General features: G+C 43.5%; 1 protein-coding gene across 1 annotated transcript in view; it reads left to right on the top strand.

The window, feature by feature from the left end:
* CCDC6 (coiled-coil domain containing 6) overlaps positions 1-22,627 on the top strand; it is a 112,443-nt gene that overhangs the window by 37,036 nt on the left and 52,780 nt on the right. Inside the window, exon 2 of the mRNA XM_055425668.2 lies at positions 17,603-17,752. Coding sequence (XP_055281643.1) covers positions 17,603-17,752 — 150 coding nt within the window. The remainder of the gene's footprint in view (positions 1-17,602; positions 17,753-22,627) is intronic.

The raw sequence follows: 22,627 nt of genomic DNA, 5'->3' as shown, positions 1-22,627 counted from the left end.
CCTGGGCTTGCAGCTGCAGCATTGCAGTCTCTGCCTCCGCAGTCACGTGGCATTGTCCCTGTGCGTCTGTGTTTCCCCTTCTTGTAAGGACACCAGTCATGTTGGATGAGGGCCCATCCTAATGACCTCATCTCAGTTTCATTACATCTGCAAAGCCCCTATTTCCAAATAAGGCCACACTCACAGGTACCATGGGGTTAGGCCTTCAGTGTATTTTTTTGTGGTGGGGGTCGGGGGGCACACTTTTAGCCAATAACCGGGTGGGCTGTGGAAAGGTCACACTGAGCATCTGTCACATACAGCACAACACCTCCACTGGGTTGGAACAGTGGTCCATCATCAAACGCACAAGCAGGCATGAGCAGCCCACTCAAGGGCTCATAATAAAGTTGCAAGTAGCCTCATGTGCTTTTGGGTCAGGCTTCACCACCAAATGAACGCAGGTCAGGCTGGTTGGCTTCCTGCCCAATAGGTGCAGCTTTTGGTTTTCAAAATCTCTTGGATTTGGATCAATGACCCAATCGATCCTTGATTCGTTATAGTGAGCTTTCTGGACACTTCTGTCAAGGGAGAGTTACTACACATGGACTAATTTTTTTTTTCCTCTTTCCCTATCTGGAAAGTGACTCAACCCGAGGTATCAAGACGCTGACTTAGTTTGACCACCACATCTTCATGCCAACCAGAATAGAAACTTTATTCTGAAAATTCATCCCTTGCTTGATGTGAAACCTTCTGTCTCCCTCACAGCAAAGCAGATCCTCTCTAGACACCAACAGCCCCCAAGTCACAAAGCCAGGCTTCGGTTTAACCAAAGCACCATGCCTTTCCCCTCCCCAGAGGGGCTGGCGTCCACAGAACGTCAGCACAGAAGCCAAACCCCGAGCTACCTTAGAAGAAGCAAGCAGAGCGTGAGTGGGGAGTCAACTGGCTGCCACTCCCCGCCAGCAGCAGCAGAGGAGACAGACACAGCTTCGTAGCTGCGAAAGTGGGAGCAGTTTGCTTACATTCCCATGTCGTAACTGCTTACCAAAAGCTGCTAGAAGGAACATCCATCCAGAACAGTATTGGACATTGCTGAAGCATGTTCGTTGTAACAGTCCTTAGGGCAGAAGTGTTGAAAACATCTGGAATGTCAGGGAGATGCCTATCAGTGAGATGGGACATTTGTGATATCAGAAATCTTCAGAGGAACATTTAGTCAAAAAGAATACTTACAATATGATAAGTGTGGTGGAGGGACACAGTAAACCTATCTGGTGAAGTAAAAGTCGCTCAGTCGTGTCTGACTCTTTGCGACCCCATGGACTATACAGTCCATGGAATTCTCCAGGCCAGAATACTGCAGTGGGTAGCCTTTCCCTTCACCAGGGGATCTTCCCGACCCAGGAATCGAATCAGGGTCTCCTGCATTGCAGGTGGATTCTTTACCAGCTGAGCTATCAGGAAGCCCTATAACATGATGCACCAATTTTTATCAAATGTATAAGGTCTAACAGGGATGGATAACAATGCTTTTTGTAATAGACTGCTTATTTACTTCAGAGTCTTCTGCTTCTCTGTAATAAATCTGTTCTTTCTCTTTTCTTTCCCCTCCTCCCAACTAAGTCCCTTGGTCCAGGGGCCTGCTGTCCTTGCGGGGAAAGTTGTTTTCTCTTACGTTCAATCACAGCACTGTCCTCATTGCGGCCAGATATCAGCTGAGTTTGGGGGATGTCATAGAAATTACTGTTCCAAGCAGGATGCCCAGTACCCCCAGGGCAGGATGGTGATGGAGAAAGAGAACCTGATGGGGGAAGGGGATCTTTGGCTCTGGTTCTTGCTTCCCTCCTGAGCAGCCCAATTGCATGGCCTCAGTTCCTCCCATGACAACAGGTTTTCCCTAGAGTCCCTTTTGAGTAGGTGACTGATTTTTCTCAACTGCTGTGTCATAAAAGATTATCTCCAATTTTACAGAGGGTGAGTGTCTGGTTAGGGGAGAAGGAAGCTTGCTGAGGTTCATTAGACATTAACAGCAAATCCAAGACCAGTTCTGAGGTCTTCCAAGGTCTGCTACTGTGTCCATTCTTCTGCTCCTGGTTTGCCAACTGGACTGCTGGCCAGAACCTCTGGACCCCCTTCTCAGAGCTGGCCCAGAGTGCCAGGGAAGGGGCTGGGCATCAGTAGTTTTGACTACCACCACCTCCCCCGCCCCCCGTTTTTAAATTATTATTTGGTGATGCTAATGCAATCTTGGGCTTCTCTGGTGACTCAGATGGTAAAGAATCCGCCTGCAGTGTGGGAGACCTGGGTTCGATTCCTGGGTCGGGAAGATCCCCTGGAGGAGGGCATGGCAACCCACTCCAGTATTCTTGTCTGGAGAATCCCCATGGACAGAGGAGCCTGGCAGGGTATAGTCCATGGGGTCGCAAAGAGTTGGACACGACTGAGCGACTAAGCACAATTAATTCTTGGTACTGGGTTTCGGGAATCCTTTCTTTGCCTGCAAGGCAGTCCCTGCCAGGGGTAGGGGTGTGTGTGTGTACATACACAAATACAGATCCAAGATGAGCATTTATTTTTATAGTACTTGAGTGCTTAGTATGTACAAGGCGATGCTCTCAGACTAGTGGATGTTGTATGACAAATTAGTCACTTAACAGCTCTGAAGGCACTTTTAACATTTCTGGGGTGCACTTTTATTAATTTTTAAAATATTTACAGTGATTTGGATGTGTGGTATTTATATACATTTATATAATACACTTGTTATAATTTATACTTTTTATTAAATGAGTGCATTTTACATGTCCTCGTTAAAAACCTTTGTTCATGGGATCATAATGCTGCTGTAGCTTTCTGTCTTTTTAATTTGGGGGAGATTTTCTAAACTTAGACCTGCCTCTCCTCTCATACTGATGAGTTTTCATTTCAGAAATTGTGTTAGTTACAGTAGATGCTGAACTGCTGAAAGGGAGACCTGACCCCCCCCCCACCTCCCCCCACAACTTCGGTGGCTCTGTGTGTCTTTTGCTCCCATTTAACCGCCCAGGGCTCCATGAGGTTGTTCTCTTGCCAGTGGGGCACTGTGAGGGGGTGGTAAACCTGGCCTCTGGGGTGGGAGCCGGCTCCTATCTGCCAGGTCTGGTTCCAGCCTGTGGGAAGCAGACATGAGCCTAGATGAAACCTTTTCCCTTTTTAAAGCTGTGTCTCCAGAGTTATCGCCTGCCACTTCTACTTGCCTCCTGTTGACCAGAAATGAGTCTCATGGCAGCACCTAGCTGGCGGAGAGGCTGGGAGGTGTAGTCCAGCTGGTGGACACGTGTTCAGCTCTGATGTGGGAGATACTGTTAGGAAGGAGGGAGTGCATGTGGGTGGTCCGTCGCTTACTGTCGGGTGCAGCGGGAGCATGGCAGCACCGACGATGGGGGAACAGGATGGAAGTCCAGGCTGCCAAGCACAGGCTACAGTTTGGCAGTGACAGCGTCTGTGAGAGCTGATGTTGGGTCATGAAGGGCTGGGAAGGGTCTGGAGAAACTGGACTGTGAGCTCCTCCAAGAGCAGTGATAGTACCTCCATCATTTGCTCTGTCCTGAGAACCTTTCCTGATGCTTTGACCATGAGCTGGCCAACTGAGGAGGGGAGGGGGAAAAGGCCCGAAGATGAAGAGGAGGTTTTCCTGCCTGTAAGCACGTTGATCCGGCGTCTGAGTGGCTGCCCTCTGCCAGGTGCAGTTCTAGGCTCTGAGCCCACGTCAGGCCCCAGCAGACCCAGCCCTGCCTCATAAGCCCGTCTTCTAGTGAGGAGTGGCAGGGTGGCAAACACGAAAGAAAAGAGAAAAAGAAATCCCAGTGGATCCCCTGCTGAAAAGAAAGCAAGGTCATGGGGGTGGGGGGCAGACGACTTAGGGCTGACTCTGTTCGGCATAGAGCCAGCCTCTTGGGGAGATGGGAAATGACAGGTGGCCAACTCCCCCCGCAGGAACCGTGACCGTGGCCTGGGTGGGAATAGGCTTGCTGGTGTGGACCATGTGTTGTGAGCTTGAGCAGAAGGCAGGCAGAGGCTTCATCACAGGTGGGAGGACTGGTGGATTTGGGAGGAAATCACTATTTCTGAGGATGGTGAGGAGTCTTTGGAGAGCTTGAAGCAGGGCAGTGATCAGTTTTCTGCCTCTAATACACTGTGGATGCTGGCTGGAGTGTAGATTGTGTGAGAACAAGAGTAGAAGAATCAGCAGGGCCAGCAAGGCGGCTGTTGTAAACATGAAGAGAACTGGTGGTGCCAGTTCTGCCCTTTAGGTGATGAGGAGAAAGGAACATTCTGGATCTGTTTCAGTTAGAAATGGGGCTTTCTGATAGATTGCATGGGCACATAGCAGGGAAGAAAAGAAAAACCAAGGTCCACTCAAGAGACGGGTTTGGCTTGTTTGAAGTGCCTTAATGATCTCCAGAGTCTGGAGATAGGGGGAGATTTTTCTGGCTAAGTGGTCTCAGGTCCATCTTAGGTTGCACTTAAATTCAGGTCTTTGGATTATAGCTTATACCATTGCACTGAGATCATTAGGGCACAGTAGGTGTGAGGTGTGCTCTGTTCTATGGCTCCCTGTGGCTTTAGAAAGATGAAAGGGCATTCTTTTTTTTTTATATTTAAAACAAAATTTTAAATTAATTTTTGTTGGCGTGTGGTGTTAGTTTCTACCATATAGCAAAATGAATCAGCTGCATGTATACATATAAGCCCTCTTTTTTTGGATTTGCTTCCCATTTAGGTCACTACAGAGCAGGGGATTCTTTTTAGATACAGGGTTGTCAAGGGTCCCCAACATCACCCTCTGGTTTAATGGGAGAACTCACAGGACTCAGAATCTAGTCATACTTGTGGCTAAGATTTATTACAGTGAAAGGCCTTAAAGCAAAATCAGCAGAGGAGAAAAGTACAGAGTGAAGTCCAGGGGAAACCAGGCACGAGCTTCTGGGAGTTTTCTCCTGGGAGAGCTAATCAGGATGTACTTAATGCCCCAGCAGCAAGTCGTGACAGCACCTGTGAAATGCTGTCTACCAGGGAAGCTCACTAAGAGACACAGCACTGACGCTTTTTATTTGGGGGCTGGTCCTGTAGGTACCCTCTGCTTAACATACACCAAAATTCTAGACTCCTTCAGGAAAGCAGGTGTTCATCACAAACCAATTCTTTTTAGTTTTTTTTAATTTATTTATGGCTACACTGAGTCTTCATCGCTGTCCATGGGCTTTCTCTAGTTGCAGCACGCGGAGGCTACTCTCTAGTGCAGGACACAGGCTTCTCGTCGTCACGGCTTCTCCTGCTGTGGAGCGCAGGCTCTAGAGCGTGTGGTCTCAGGAGTTGTGATGCGTGGGCTTAGTTGCTCCCCTGTGCGTGGAATCGTCCTGGACCACGGAGGGCATCTATGCCCCATGCATTAGCAGGCAGATTCTTAACCACTGGACCACCAGGAAAGTCCCACAGACCATTTTGTTTGAAAAGTTTTGACACAGTAGAGCCACTTTCACCATCCTGATGGGAACCCACCCCAAATCCAAGTTCTCAGTCACCAGCCCAGAGCTACCTTTGCAAACAGTTTTCCAGAAGATAGGAGTTCAGCCTACTACTTTAACTCTTTTCTACTTAGCATGTGACTTTTCTTATCCTGCAGTTCTTCCTTGTAGACTTGAATCCATATCCTCATTGACCTGCTTAAGGCAAACCTGTCCCCCTGGTCTCCTTGACATGCCTTTCTGTAGCCCTGAAAACTACCCCTTCATTCACTGTCTGAAGGAGGAGGGGAGAAGAGCTTCCTGTTAGCACCCGGAAGCAACACATTCCCGTACACATGTGATGCGTGTGCCACCAGGATACATGTGGTCTCCTTCTTGTAGCAGCAGTGGCAGAAAGTGGCTCTTTTCAGTTCTAAAAGATCACCTGCCATTCACTTAACATTTTGTTGCCTTGTTCAGGCAAGGAAATTACAGGATGTCTCCTCCCAAAGGTGAGCTGCTTTGGGATGCTCAGGCACTGTGCGACAGTGCAGATGATGTTGGTGTTAGTAGTTAGCGGGTTTGCCTTCTGGAGCTTGGTTGGTTCTACATCTCTTGAACCAGTGAAAGACATTGTTCTTGGATAGTGGGGTCCATAGAAGGACTCGGCGCTTTGGAGCTAGTCCAGGATTGAGGATTGAATTGTAACCCTGATATTTAGTAGTTTGGATCATTGCGCAAGTTGCTTGGCCATTCTCCGCTCCTGTCTCCCCTTGTATGATGTAGAGCTGAAATGGTGGAGCCAAGGTGTGGATGAAATGAGAGACTGTATGAAAGAGCCTGCTGCAGTGCCAGAAATATAATCATTCCTTCACATTGAGTGCTGTTATCATTTATTACTGAGAGAGAGTCCATAGAGTTAAGTATTCATTTATAAATATATATACAAACACACATATATGTGTATAATATAGAATTTATATCATCATATATGATTATGCTCCTCATTATTCAACAGGTGTATGGGTGCTCATGTACTAGGGCATTTCTTTTGTTACCATAGTAGATAAAATACTTAGCTTTTTCTTCTGTGCATCTCAGTTCAGTTCAGTTGCTCAGTCATGTCCAACTCTTTGCGACCCCATGAACCGCAGCACACCAGGCCTCCCTGTCCATCACCAATTCCCGGAGTCCACCCAAACCCATGCCCATCGAGTTGATGATGCCATCCAACCATCTCATCCTCTGTCATCCCCTTCTCCTCCTGCCCTCAATCTTTCCCAGCATCAGGGTCTTTTCAAATGAGTCAGCTCTTCGCATCAGGTGGCCAAAGTATTGGAGTTTCAGCTTCAACATCAGTCCTTCCAATGAACACCCAGGACTGATCTCCTTTAGGTTGGAGTGGTTGGATCTCCTTGCAGTCCAAGAGACTCTCAGGAGCCTTCTCCAACACCACAGTTCAAAAGCATCAATTCTTCGGCACTCAGCTTTCTTCACAGTCCAACTCTCACATCCATACATCATGACCACTGGAAAAACCATAGCCTTGACTAGACGGACCTTGGTTGGCAAAGTAATGTCTCTGCTTTTTAATATGCTATCTAGATTGGTCATAACTTTCCTTTCAAGGAGTAAGTGTCTTTTAATTTCATGGCTGCAATCACCATCTTCAGTGATTTTGGAGCCCAGAATAATAAAGTTTGTCACTGTTTCCACTGTTTGCCCATCTATCTGCCGTGACGTGATGGGACCGGATGCCATGATCTTTAGTTTTCTGAAGGTTGAACTTTAAGCCAACTTTTTCACTCTCCTCTTTCACTTTCATCAAGGGGGTCTTTAGTTCTTCTTCACTTTCTGCCATAAGGGTGGTGTCATCTGCATATCTGAAGTTATTGATATTTCTCCCGGCAATCTTGATTCCAGCTTGTGCTTCTTCCAGCCCAGCGTTCCTCATGATGTACTCTGCATATAAGTTAAATAAGCGGGGTGACAGTATACAGCCCTGACGTACTCCTTTTCCTATTTGGAACCAGTCTGTTGTTCCATGTCCAGTTCTAACTGTTGTTTCCTGACCTGCATACAGGTTTCTCAAGAGGCAGGTCAGGTGGTCTGGTATGCCCATCTCTTTCAGTATTTTCCAGTTTCTGTGCATCTCAATCTCATTTTAAATCCCATGGTTCTTGCAGGCTATTTTATATGCCTAAGATTATTCTGAGGCTAGTTGCTAAATGTAAGGGTTAATTATGTTGTGTGTGTATCAGTCACTCTGTTGTGTTCAATTCTTTGCGACCCTATGGACTGTAGCACACTGGGCTCCTCTGTCTGTTAAATTCTCCAGGCAAGAATACTGGAATGGGTAGCCATTCTCTTCTCCAGGGGAACTTGCCAACCCAGGGATCAAACCCAGGTCTCATGTATTGTACGCAAACTCTTTACCATCTGACCACTCAATCTCATTTTAAATTCCTTGGTTCTTCAGGCTGTTTTATAGAGCTAAGAGTATTCCAAAGCCAACTGCTAAATGTATGGATTAACTGTGTTGCTTTTCTTTAATTGCTGGAAGGATTATATATCCCTTCAGGGCAGGGGCAATGTCTGTGGTATTCACTGCCATATCCACATAGAGCTTCCTGTGTAAGAGATGCTGTGTCATGAGTGTTGGATTACATTTTAAAAATCTGATGACTATAGTTTGCTTTTACTTGTCAGCGGTTCTGGTTGGGAGTTTATTACTGGGGGAAGAGGCGCTTCTAGAAGTAGTGTTGAGGCTGACCACTGCTTGTGTCACAACAGTGGGGACATGGTTCGAAACTCAGTGTTCCTGTATACTACAAGATCTGGGAACTGTTGCAGTAGGAGATAAAAAATTTTGAGAGGAAAAAATGAGAAAGTAATACTAAAGAAACTTTTTGAAAGCTATCTTGAACAGCAGTCTTTTGCCAAAGAAGGGGCAAGGATGTGAGTATGGTGCTGTACCCCCAAACCTGAACTTTTAAGAGAGAGCCACTTGGGAACCAGATAGGGTGGTCAGGTTCGGCCAAAACAAACGCAGGATGAGGAGCTGGGTTTATTTTATTTTTTTTTTTGGTCACACCCCTCGGCTTGCAGGATCTTAGTTCCCAGATCAGGGATTGAACCCAGGTCCCTGGAGTGAAAGTGCCGAGTCCTAACCATTGGACAGTCTTTCACTGGATTGGTTGTGGGGTACTCTCAGATTGTATAGAAGCCATCATCTTTTTAAATACTCCATCTCTTTTTCTCTTTCTTGTTTTTCTTCCTAGTCTTACAATTACTTGTGCGTGAAATCTTTTCATTTTCCTTCCTATATCTATTGATATCTTCCATATTTTTGGTCTTCTTGTTTGTACATGTTTTAGGTAAAATTATTTTATGGTTTATGAGAATTTGGAGGTCTGCAGCCATTGCCTATCATGAGAGTAGGGCGGTTAGTGTCTGTGTGGAATTATCAACAGTTTCTGTTAACTGACTGACAAGTGTTTTGTGTCCTTGGTGTGTGGTTTTTGTCTGGGAGCTCAATGTAGGGCCCTCCCACCTTTACTTTCTCTATTTCACTTAACCATTTTTTGCTAGACATCTTTTTAAGTATTTTATTTCTTTATTGGGCTGCACTGGGTCTTAGTTACAGCACTTGGGATCTTTAATTGTGGTATGTGGGATCTAGTTCCCTGACCAGGGATCAAATCCAGGCCCCCTGCGTCAGGAGCGCGGAGTCTTAACCGGTGGACCACCAGGGAAGTCCCTAGACATCTTTTTATGACAGTGCATACAAATCATGTTGTTGTTTTTTTTTTTAATTCTTCCACTATATATATTTTTTTCTGTGCCACAACTGTGTCCATTTCTCCTTTTTTCTTTTTAAAATCTTGATTGGAGTATAGTTGCTTTACAATATTTTGCCAATTTCTGCTGTACACCAAAGTGACTCAGCTATGTGTATGCAGACAGTGCCTCTCTTTCTGGATTGCCTTCCCATTTCGGTCCTCGCAGAGCATTGAGTTGAGCTCTCTGTGCTGTACATTAAGTTCTCGTTCGGTATCTGTTTTGTAGTGTGTATATATGTCATTCCCAGTCCTCCAATTCACTCTACTCCTTCATTCCCCCTTGGTGTCCGTGTGTGTGTTCTCCACGTCTCTGTCTTTATTTGTGCTTTTGCAAATAGGTCCATCGCCCCTTTTAGCTAAATGAAGCGAGAATTCCCTAAGATGTCACTGTTTTCTCATGAATCATCCTGTACATACCCCCCTTCAAGCTCTTCTGCTAAATGTCTCTCAAGTGCTTACTCATGCAAGGTATGAGCATGATAAGCTCTTGATGTGAATTGTGTGAATTTATCTTCATAGCCAGCCTGGAGGGAGGTGCTATTATTTTCACTTTCTAGAGGAGAATGTCATGGCCCAGAGAGGTCCCGTGACTTAGCTGGGGTTACACAGCTGGAGGTGGGCGTAGGCGCCTTATAAACCAGGCAGCCTGACTCCAGAGTCTGATGGCATGTCTGCACTGTCCCCCTCTCCACCCCAAGCCATACTGTGCAAAGTTTGGCCTATGGACTTGTTCTGTGTGTCACTGGCCCAAGGGGAGATAAATTCTTAACCCATCATTCACTGTAAACATTTAGTAACTTCCCTAGCAATTTCTCATTGCTCTGTATCCAAGCAAGTGACCAGGGCACTTATCTTCCTGAACTGGGCATGGACCAGTCTGGGTGTTGTTGAATTCATGGGGCGAAGCTTGTCCGTAGAGCTGTTTCTGCTCGTGTCCAATAGGACGTGCACGTGTTGTCCCCTGCAGACTGGTGGTGATGGCTGGTCTTTCACTAAGCTGGTTTGAGAGGCCTTGCAGCTTGATGGAACTGGTTAACCATTAAGGTCCTTTTTAACATCGAGATTCTCTGAGTTCTTGTCCCGAAAGTCCCCTGTTGTTGCTGTTTCCGCCCTTGCCCTGCAGTCCTGGAACAATGGCCTGAACACGGTGTCTGGGGCAGCTTAGCACACTTGTGAGGGCTAATAATGAGTCCTTTCTGACCCCATGTACTTAGTGATCTGCTGAGAATCCTGGGAGGAAATAAATAATACAAATGCTTTCATCTATCAGTTATCAATTGCTTTTCCTGTGGGCTGGTGCACAGTGTGTGCAGGGAGCACAAGATAACCTGGTGCTTCCGTGGCCTAAATAGAGGATTGTGATTCTCAGGCATGTAATTGACATCACTTCCTTAGTTCTTCTAGTAGAGGAATCACAGGTGTGGGCTTGGGCTTGTCGCATGTCGTCCCTGTCACCCCCACTGCAGTGTGTCTGTGTTAGTCGCTCAGTCTTGTCTGACTCTCTGTGACCCATGGACTGTAGCCCGCTGGGCCCTCTGTCCATGAATTCTGCGGGCAAGAATACTGTAATGGGTTGCCATTCCCTTCTCCAGGGGAGCTACTGGCACTTAAAACGTTAGCCAGTGCAGGACCATTGCAGGATAGTAGCTTGTTCTGATAAATCCCGTGGGTGTGACCGATGTCCAGGTTAATCTTGTAAAAGGTGCCAGCCCTCTGTCATGAGCTCCACTGAATGCTAAGCATCTCCCAGAACAATCGATGCAGGCAATGGTGTACCTCATAAATGAGAGCAGAGAGAGAACACAGTGTTACTCGGTTTCCTGGCTTGGTATTGGTTTCTGCCATCCTGACAATTTGGTTTCACATGCTTTTTCAAACTGAGGTGTTAAGATCGTTAAAATTTGAATCGTAAGTTACTAAGCAACAGAATAATAAATTTAAATAATTAGAATAATGTATGTAAATAGGTTCCTAAATTTAAGGAATTTAAATAATAAATACCAGTCTGCCTGAATTTTAAAAATTAGAGCTTCCAGGTGTTTTTTTAAATTGGAGGATAACTGCTTTACAATGCTGTCTTGTTTTCTGCAGTACAACAACAAGAATCAGCTATAAGTATGTGTGTATATTCCCCCTCCCTTTTGAGCCTCCCTCCCAACCCCCAAGGTATCTTAGTATTACGATTTTTTGTTATTAAAGCAAACAGCATTCAAATTAAAGGTAATTTTGGAAAACAGTTGCAAAATCTTGGTAGGCACTTGAGCTTTCTCTTCATTATATCCTTTACCTGTGCCTGCTATCAGATAGATAAATGCCTGTATTTTTTTTTTTTTGCTTTGGAAACCATCCTTTTCTTACTCTTGACAGATGATGAGTTGCATCATCTTACATAATTTTGGTCTTGGTACTTGGGTTTTCTTGCCAGTAGTGAGCGCTCTTGTTGAGAGTTTTCAAATTCTCCTTTCCGTACTAACCCTTGATGTCCAGAACATCACTGATAGAGAACAGAAGCACTAAATAATCACAGGGGAATCTCCTATCAAATTTGTGCCCTGCTCATAATAGCAGTGGGGCAGAATGATTTCCTTATCAGCAGAAAATTGTACTCATTTGAGTATGGTTGCCTAAATAAATATGAGGTGACTCAGGAGAAAATAATTGTTTTCTAAGAATTTTTTGATGGATGTTTATTTTTCCCAATTTGTTGTTTACTCGCTATGTCCTGTCTGACTCTTTGCAACCCCATGGACTGTAGTTCACCAGGCTCCTCTGTCCATGGGATTCTCCAGTCAAGAATGCTGGAGTGGGCTGCCATTTTTTTTTTAAGACCTTGGTAAATTGCTCCTGTGTCTCCCCCACCCGTCCCTTTCTTTTTTTCATTTTCTTTTTTTTTTTAATCAGAAGTCGAGAATGCTGGAGTGGGCTGACATTTTTTCCAAAGACCTTGGTAAATTGCCCTTGTGTCTCCCCTACCCGTCCCTTTCTTTTTTTCATTTTCTTTTTTTTGATCAGACTTTTGTAGAGTGAGTACAGAGTGATGGAGACTGAGATTTGCTTTGCACTCCTTGTGCTCCTCACATCAGCAGAAGTCAGGTGAGCCCTGCTGGGTGGGGGGCAAAGTAGCAGACACCAATCAATGAAAAAGGTAATGCGAGCATTCATTCAACTTCTGAACATAGCAGTTAGAACCTTATCGAACATGAAAATATAACCACATTTATAAAACAGAAGTATAGTTGCTGCACAATATTATGTACATTTCAAAGTGTACAATATTGTGATTAACAATTTTTTAAAGTTTATTTATAGTTATTATAAAGTATTGGCTATATCCTCCATGTTGTACAATATTTCCTTGTATCTTATTTTATGCCTGATTGTTTGTACCTCTTATTTCCTTCCTTCTTTAGTCGCTTTCCCCCACTGGTAACCACTAGTTTGTTCTTTATAGCTGTAATCACAGATTTTTTATTTCCCCCAGATTTCTGCAGTCTTCAACTCTACAAACATATGCAAAACAAAGAGTTTATAATTGTTTGGCTCATCTTTCTTTTGAGAGTTTAGGGAGTTAGAGATGGGAATACCAGACCACCTGACCTGCCTCTTGAGAAACCTGTATGCAGGTCAGGAAGCAACAGTTAGAACTGGACATGGAACAACTGACTGGTTCCAAATAGGAAAAGGAGTACGTCAAGGCTGTATACTGTCACCCTGCTTCTTTAACTTATATGCAGAGTACATCATGAGGAATGCTGGGCTGGAAGAAGCACAAGCTGGAATCAAGATTGCCGGGAGAAATATCAATAACCTCAGATATGCAGATGACACCACCCTTATGGCAGAAAGTGCAGAACTAAAGAGCCTCTTGATGAAAGTGAAAGAGGAGAGTGAAAAAGTTGGCTTAAAGCTCAACATTCAGAAAACTAAGATCATGGCATCCAGTCCCATCACTTCATGGGAAATAGATGGGAAAACAGTGGAAACAGTGGCTGACTTTATTTTTGGGGCTCCAAAATCACTGCAGATGGTGACCGCAGCCATGAAATTAAAAGACGCTTACTCCTTGGAAGGAAAGTTATGACCAACCTAGATACCATATTAAAAAGCAGAGACATTACTTTGCCAACCAAGGTCCGTCTAGTCAAGGCTATGGTTTTTCCAGTGGTCACGTATGGATGTGAGAGTTGGACTGTGAAGAAAGCTGATCTCCGAAGAATTGATGCTTTTGAACTGTGGTGTTGGAGAAGACTCTTGAGAGTCTCTTGGACTGTAAGAAGATCCAACCAGTCCAACCTAAAGATCAGTCCTGGGTGTTCATTGGAAGGACTGATGTTGAAGCTGAAACTCCAGTACTTTGGCCGCCTGATGCGAAAAGTTGAATCATTGGAAAAGACCCTGATGCTGGGAGGGACTGAGGGCAGGAGGAGATGGGGCTGACAAAGGATGAGATGGCTGGATGGCATCACCGACTTGATGGACATGAGTTTGGGTAAACTTCGGGAGTTGGTGATGGACAGGGAGGCCTGGCGTGTTGCAGTTCATGGGGTTGCAAAGAGTTGGACATGACTGAGCAACTGAACTAAACTGAAGCTAACCTTGATTGAGGTTTTTTTTTCAGTTTTGAGAATAGATTTTGATTTTTGAATTTGGATGTGTTTAGGTATGCTGAGATTTTCAAGCATTTCAGATAAAAGGGAAATAGATTGATAAAACTGAGATTTCATGTCAGCTGGTTTTATCTCTGTCTGTCCACCTGTCCAACCCCAAGCTCCTTGCAAATAGCAGGTGGCCTGTTTTGCTCCTAGGCTGTGGTCTACTTAGCTTTTGTCTTCTTTGGGGGAGATAAATTGGAAAAGTGATTGCTTTTACAGCTTAAATGAAAAGGAATATATGTTTTGGAATGTGTGTGTGTGCATACGTGCTAAGTCACTTTAGGCTGGTCAACTCTGCGACCCTGTGGACTGTAATCTGCCAGGCTCTTTCTTTCCATGGGATTCTCCAGGCAAGAATACTGGAGTGGGTTGCCATTTCCTACTCCAGGGGAACTTCCCCACCCAGAGATCGAACCTCTGTCTCTCACATCTCCTGCATTGGCAAGCAGTTTCTTTACCACTAACGCCACCTGGAAAGCCTGTCTTGGACTTAAGCGGAAGAAAAAGCCAGAATTTGAGATGAAGAGTGAGAAGATAATGCCTAAAGAGTAGGGGGAAAGCTGCAGGGAAAATCCAAATGGATACTTCTTGCTTGTCTGTGATACATGGCACCTACTGTGATGATCATGCTTACCCAGGGTCATCAGTACACTAGAGCTGAGTTTTAAAACCGTTTTCTCTGGAGCCATATTGGATATAACACCCTGTTTTGTTCCCTCATTTGTGAGTTAATTCCTAAAAATGCTGTGTGACCAGTTCGAGAAAGGGTGAACTAGTTTTATGTTTGGGGACCTGGAGTCTTATCCCCCAGATAGATGTTTTTTCCTCTGTGTGTTTAGATGCTATGGGAAGCAGAGAAACCGTCCCTAGTGCAAAAAGTTAGTGAAAGGAGGTCTGTGTCAGGCCTGGTTAATCCCTTGTTAAATTAGATACACTTTAACCAGCCTCTATAGAACAGTTCCTCATGTCGTTGGTGGGTCCTTGGAGGGCTTTTTCTATTTCTATTGCCTAGAAATAAGTGGCCATTCTAAAATGGTGACAAGTTTTGTGGACTAAAGCCTGGGTCTCTCACAACCGTCACTTACTTTGGAAGGCACTTACAGAACAGACCTAGCTTGCCCCCAATCCTTTTTATTTTTAAACTTTTAGGGCGTGGCTTCTTATTTTCAGATTCTCACTTCTAGGTCCCTGTGCAAAGGGAGTGGTAGTCTGCTGGGCCTTGGAGCCTGGTTCTCTGTTTCTGGACTGTGGGTAAATTTACCAGTGATCTAAATAGAGAATGCCAGGTAACACACAAGAAGTTGAGTCTGGTCTGATAATGAAGTGAGTTTATGGTAAACATCCTTTGGAAATTTAAGTGCAGAATCACCTGCAAAGGCATTACAGCTCCCCTCTCTACCTTTTTGTCCTGTCCCTTTTAGAATAATCAGAATTCAAATCATATAGAACTTTGTCAGTCAAAACCAGAAAAACAGGTAACTCGAACAGATTGCGGGCTTGGATATGTGTGTCATATATGCCCGAAAGAAATGCTTTGGATTCCTGCCCAGTGCACTAGTATGAGATCTTGACGTCTGCGAGTTTTGAAGCCGAGTTGGGGTCAATTTAAAGGGGAGAGGAAGTGCCAGTCCTGGGCTGTGCTCCCTTGACCATTGGGTAAAGAGCACGACCTTGAGAAGCGCTGATGAATTACTGAGTGTATAAGGGAACCCTGGGAACCTCCGGCCTGCTCCCCGGGTGCGCCTGGCTGGTCATAAAACCTTGTTAGCTGGGTGATGCGTTCTTTGTTGCTTACCTCTCCCGGCCTCTGCCAGATGGTGTCTTAAATAACTGGAGAGCCAGACCTCCTCCCCAAGCTTCCATTTTCTATGTAGCTCTTTTTTCAGTCCTAGTACTACATTCACGTGACTTTCTTTGGTAGATTTGCTTGGCAGGCAGTTCCAGGCACTGGCGTCCTTCCTGCGTGTGATGGGGAGCAGGAAGGATGAACTCCCCAGAAAGCAGGACTCTCCAGGTGGGGGTGGCAATCCCAGCCAGCCCAGCCAGGCGAGTTGGGAGTGGCTGTCAGACCTTTTACAATAAAAGGTGGCGATTGTTTCAGGTAGGTGCCCTTTCTTCTCCTGCCCTCTGGCTGTCTTGTGTAAGTGACAGGTGTTGGAGGCTTGGAATTGCTGCAGTTCTTTCCTTCCTGGACTTGGCAGATGAAATAGGACTGCGTTACTGGGGACTCATGCATCAAAATGTTGCAATTTAAAAGGTACTTTGAAGAGAGTTGAGTCCATTTGGAACAAGCCCCTGTTTTCTGAAAAAATTAGTTTCCTGCAAGGATGACTAGGTTTTTCTGTTTATTCTGTTAAAACACAAGTGGAGGGAGGAATCTAGGGGAGAATATTTTCATCTCCATTGAAGGATGCCTGACGCCCTTTTCTTCTGTTTTTAACATTTAGTAATGCCTGTCCTTGCCCTCACCTCCAAAAAATTCCCAGTAGGGAAATAAATAAGTGAAAAACGACACTCCTCTCATGCATCCTTGTCTTCTATCCCCTGGACTCTTTGCAACAGCTGCTTTTTAGCTGTTTGCTATATTTCCTTCCAATAAGTATTTAATGAACATGTAAATTAATCCTAGAAAATCCCATGGATGGAGGAGCCTGTTAGGCTGCAGTCCGTGGGGTTGCTAAAGGGTCGGACACGACTGAGCGACTTCACTTTCACTTTTCACCTTCACACATTGGAGAAGGAAATGGCAGCCCACTCCAGTGTTCTTGCCTGGAGAATCACAGGGACGGGGGAGCCTGGTGGGCTTCCGTCTATGGGGTCACACAGAGTCGGACACGACTGAAGTGACTCAGCAGCAGCAGCAGCAGCAAATTAATCTGTGTCTATCTGTATTGCTTTTCAAATTGCATACCCAAACCCTTTCAGTAACATCTTGAAAAGGACATGATTTTACTTTTGGTAAACGGTACTTCTTTGCTTCAGTAAAAGATGTTACCTAGGTGTTTTAACTCTGAACCCTTCAAATGAGGAGACTTGTGGAGAGTTGTCATGAATTGATACTCATACCTCAGCATTGGACCCGTCTGCCACAGGAGAAGGAGGTTTCTGTATTCTGGTGATTGATTTGGGATAGCTTCTAAAAACTGCAAACTATCTTTGTTAATTTCTTTGAAATATCCCTTTAATAGGGCTTGCCTGGTGGCTCAGACAGTAAAGAATCTGCCTGCAGTGCAGGAGATCTGGGTTCGACCCGTGGGTTGGGAAGATCCCCTGGAAAAGGGAATAGCTACCCACTCCAGTATTTTTGCCTGGAGAATCCCATGGACAGAGGAGCCTAGCAGGCTACAGTCCAAGGGGTCACAAAGAGTCAGACACAACTGAGCGACTGACACACTGTCCATTTAAGATGATAGTACAGGGAGTCCCTTTGGGGTAACATTTACTTTTATGGTTGCTACTCAGTTCCTCTGTTTTGTCATCTTGGGGTATATTGGTTCACAGTTAAAAATAGAGTTCTAATTAAAATGGGTGCCCTCCCTGAAAATAAGAACTATATTTCAATTAGTAAATTCCTATTTGCTTAACATATTTTTGTTTTGTTTTGTTTTTCTCTTTTTTTTTTTGAAAATTTTAACAGCAAGCCCGAGCTGAGCAGGAAGAAGAATTCATAAGTAACACTTTGTTCAAGAAAATTCAAGCTTTGCAGAAGGAGAAAGAAACCCTTGCTGTAAATTACGAGAAGGAAGAAGAGTTCCTTACTAATGAGCTCTCCAGAAAATTGATGCAGGTAAATTACCTTTTCTCCCCTCTTATCTTCCCTGCCTGTTTTCTTCTCTAGGGGAAAAAAGATGACTTTGATCTAGCACTTTGCTTGAAATATTTGCTGATGAGGTTGTAGCTAAAATTCTTTTAGAGATTAAAATACCTAAGTGAAGATGGCAGCAGTGTAATACTCAAGACTGTGGTTCCCAGCTCATTTGCTTAGGTGAGGTAAGATATTTTATACACTGACCATTTTAAGAAATTGCTGATGAGCCTGAGGCCTTAGCACAGGAGTCAGTGATGTATGCAGTATTTTGGGATTATGAGAATTAATGCCAAATGTGAGATTTCTTTCTCCTTTTATGTTGAATCTATGAATATATGGACATTTTTGGCAACCAGAAGTGGGACTTTTGAACTAATATATGAAGATACAAAGGGAAATGCCACTTTGAGGGGAGAAAAATATATATATCTGTGATAGTTAAAATTATGCACAATCAGTTGTGTTCAGATGGGTGAATAACATGTTACTGAGCATATAAAAAATGTTGAAACTTAACATTAATCACTAATAGTGTATAGAAGCAACACACAAAACATACAGAAATTTTTATTTTTCTAGTTAGGTTTTTCTACCTTCCCCTCCTGTTTGTTTTGTTTTCCTCTCCTTGAAGCTTCCTAATTACAAAAGTAAGATTTGTTTAGGGCAAATATCATGCAGGTTATTTAGTATGAACTTGAGAACAAGTGGGACATTGAGTTTTCATTATTTAACACAACATGTCCAAAATAGTGAGTAGGTATAAAATTATCCAAAGAGAACCATTATTGGTATTTTTTTCAGGTGGCTGTAAAAGGTAGAAATCTTTCCTTGTATTTTCTATTCACTGGTATTACTAACAATTTAACTCATTAATTTGATCGAAATATGTATTCTAATGAGATTATAGCAAAAGGGTATTTGGAGCCTAAAAAGCCTTCCTAAATTCTTCTCTTACCTTCTAACATATCAAATGTTGGAAGAAGAGACCGGAAACTCTAGTGTTAAGACCATGCAATGGTCTAGGCACCTTTTACCCCATCTTTTTATTCTTATTTTCCTACCTAATTACTGAATAAAGATACCACTATAAGCTTGTACAAAATTTGATTTATATGGTAGCTGTTGCAATGTGAAGGATAGAGATCCTGGTCAGTATTATCTAGTGGAGATTTATGGTGGAATTCCTGTGTTGAAATGTTTCTTTATTCCTGTGCATCTGTTTTAGAGGAAAAATGAGGTAGAAGATTAGTTTGACTTTTGACTCTTATCACACCTTGGCAACGTTAGACTAATTATTCTGCATGTTGCTTTCAGAACTGTAAGGATATGATTATGGCTTCCTTTTCTGAGTTTTGTATGTAATCAGATGCCCTAATTTTTAACATTTTGAGAAACGTTTTTTTGTTTTCAACTTGCATACTCATTGGTATTTGGAATCTTTGATTAAAGTACATTATAAAGCAGTCAATATCCTAGCCAGATCATGCCTTCTTTTTCTCTAGAAAGAATAATTTGCATTGTGAGTTGTTCTGTAATGTGTAGTTTAAACTAGCCTCTCATTAGCTTATTATCATGACCCACCTACTTTCCAAGGACACTGATGTCCCTTAAAGCAAGCTATTGGATAGAGTGAACGCCTAAGAGCCATGTGCAACAGAAAGAGGTTAATTATAGTAATATACTTGGCATGAGAAGGTTTGAACTGAAAATTTAAACTCTGAACATCCCATAAATAAAGCTATAACTTGGAGAAATGTAGGTGGCGTGTTTTTTTTTTCCAGAATTATTTTTTCAGATTATTATTTTTTCCAGATTATTTTTTCAGAATTCCTACATTAAAAGAAATAGTTTTGCTTGGTCAGGAGAAAATTTTTCATATATTAAAAACAAATTTTTTGAGGTGCATGAATCTTTCTGAAGAGACTGGGTAACACATTAATACAAACTGGACAATGCAAAAAAATGTTATCCAAAGTAGTTTGTAATGTGGAGCCCTGGTCTTCACATGGCTGGGTCTTAGGTTCGCCCTCAGTCAAAACAAAGTGTTCAGTATAAGGATGTAAGTCTGTTGTTTGGGGAGTTCTAGGTGGGTCTGTAGCTCATTAGTAATCCCACTTGTAGAATATGGGCAAATGGATGGTCAACATGTCTCTGAGACATAAATCCCCACTTGGTGCCTAGGTTTTATTTTCATATATTATGTATATATACACATATGTGTGTATAGAGAGTGTGTGTGCTTAGTCTCTCAATCATGTCTGACTCTTTGTGACCCTTTGAACTGCAGCCCACCAGGCTCCTCTGTCCATGGGAGTTTTCAGGCAAGAATACTGGAGTGGGTTGCCATTTCCTCTTCCAGGGGATCTTCCCAACCCAGGCATTGAACCCATGTCTCCTGTGTCTCCTGCATTGCAGGCAGATTCTTTACCCACAGAGTCATCAGGGAAGCCATATATATGGGAATTCCACATGTATATATAGTAATAAAATGCAGGAGCCTCTGGTTTGAGTTCTGGGTCGGGAAGATCCTCTGGAGAAGAGATAGACTCCACTCCGGTACCCTTGGGCTTCCCTCATAGCTCAGCTGGTAAAGAATCCACCTGTAATGTGGGAAACCTGGGTTCGATCCCTGGGTTGGGAACATGCCCTGGAGAAGGGAATGACTCCCCACTCCAGTATTCTAGCCTGGAGAATTCCGTGGACTGTACAGTCCATGGGGTCGCAAAGAGTGGGACACAACTGAGCAACTTTCACAAAAGTAGATATAACATAGACATAAAGTTTCCCACTGCAGCCATTTTTGAGTGTATAATTCAGTGGCATTAGGTACACTCACACTGTTGTACAACCATTCCCACCACCCAGCCCCAATAACTTTTTCAAACTGAAACTGAATCCATAAGAAATGACCCCTTATTCCATGCTCCTGGTTCTTTCTAAGACTTTTGAAAAGACGCAGGTGGCAGGTAGTGTGAGGTTGAGGTCTCTGGCAAGTTCCAGAGCTGTGCCTACTGTGACATGATAGTGATCCCTCACTTTAGACACCAGGTATCAGCTCCTCGCCATTTTGTGGTAAATCCCTGTACCTTTGGCCAGCTGGCAGGCTCTTGTATAACCGCTGGAAAGAAGGGCCGTAGGCCTGCTGTGCCCATCCCCCAGGCTTTCCTGAAGGATTTCAGCCAGTCCTTTGTTGCAGTCTCACATTTTCTGCCACCCAGTGTGGTAGAACTAATCTCCATCTGGAAGATTTTTAGAGTAATTGGTACCAATAGACTTTTCCAACTGTGTAATTACTTTAATATGACTCTCTAGGATGCTTGCTTCTGGATAAGAACTTGTTATGATAGCCTACTAAGAGAAACCGTGCTGCTGGTGGCACTGATGGACAGAGGAGTAAATTGACCTGTTCACCAGGGAAGTGTTTAACATTTTTCACCCACAGGCCGCTTAGAGGCTATTTATGGAGCAATTTTGGTTTTGTTGCTTGTGCTGTGGCTGTTGTCTTTGATACTGAGTGTTGCTTTTATGTGCATTTCAAAGGAATTCTTTGGTCTTGAGAACAAAATGAGATTATTACTATAAAGGAGATACCTCCTTTCCCATCTGCCATGATACAGATGGTATCGAATACCTTTAAAAACTGAACCAAATGTATTTAAGTAGATGAATAGAAATCTCTCTGCCCTGTTAAAAGATCATGTTTGGAAGATAGGTTGACCACCTCCAAATATGTTAATCCTGTCTGAAGCATATAACAAAGACACATGCACAAAACAGCATGCAGGTTCCCTCCTTTATTTTTGTGTATATCTGCTAGATAGATACCTTGGTTTTGCAAAGACTCTTGTCTGAAAAATCTGCTTCCTTCTGAGCCTGGACCATGGGATCGATGACTTGACTGGTAAGAATTGTCCTAAAAAGGAGCCTTCTAGTCTAATGCCAAGCTGTTAGAACTAAATTCAGCTCTGGAATGCCTTGAAGAGATGTTTATTGCTTAATCATAATTTGTAATTAAAATGTATAAGGAATGTTTTGTGATCAAATTCTTCATCAGAATTTGATTCTTAATATCTGTGCTAGGAAAAAAAAGTCTAAAAGACTATTTTCTGAAATGTTGGCTGTAATTATTCTTGGGTGCTGAGCTTAGGGATGTTAATTTTCTTGTGCTCCTTTCCTTCTCAGTTTGTAGAAGCAACATGCATTCCTTTTGTAATTAGAAAACATCTTACTTCCTAAGAAGAAAATTTTTTAAATACCTATTTTGTTCTTATGTTTTGAAACCTCCAGCTGTATCACTGAACTTGAGAGCTCACAGTCTTGCAGTTGTTACCAAACCAGACTGGGGTCTGCTTACCTGATGTGCAGCAAAGCTGGTCCACTGACAGGGCTGTGGTGAAAGAACATACAGTGTTTACTGCAGGGCCCCAAACAAGGAGAATGGGCAGCTTGTGCTCAAAAGACACGAGCTCCTCAATGGCTTTTCGGGAAGGGTTTTGAAAGACATTGAGGGGAGAGAGATACAGGGTGCATGATCAGCTCATGCACAATTCTCTGATGGGTTGATGGTGAGGAAATAGTGATGTTTCAGGAATCTCAGCCATCAGTCTGGTTCCAACCAGTCTGGGATTTATGTGTACTGGTGGTCAGCATGCAGCTAACTTCTTCCACCTTTAGTGGGGGTTTTAGTATCTGCACAACAACTCAAGGACTCAGCTCAGGATATTATTTATAGCCCTGAGGAGGAAATAAAATAAAGGTCTTTGTCTTTGTTGTATGGCTTAACTATTATTATTTTGTCTTGCTTGACTATTTTCTCACTTCTCTAAATTAAATCTGGTCTGTAACCAAAGAGCA

The sequence above is a fragment of the Moschus berezovskii genome, chromosome 12 (genome assembly GCF_049115385.1).
Source record: "Moschus berezovskii isolate FMDL1 chromosome 12, NW_MosBer_1.0, whole genome shotgun sequence".
In the NCBI taxonomy this organism is placed as follows: domain Eukaryota; kingdom Metazoa; phylum Chordata; class Mammalia; order Artiodactyla; family Moschidae; genus Moschus; species Moschus berezovskii.
The sequence above is the reverse complement of the archived record's forward strand: the minus strand, read 5'-3'. Positions and strand labels throughout refer to the sequence as shown.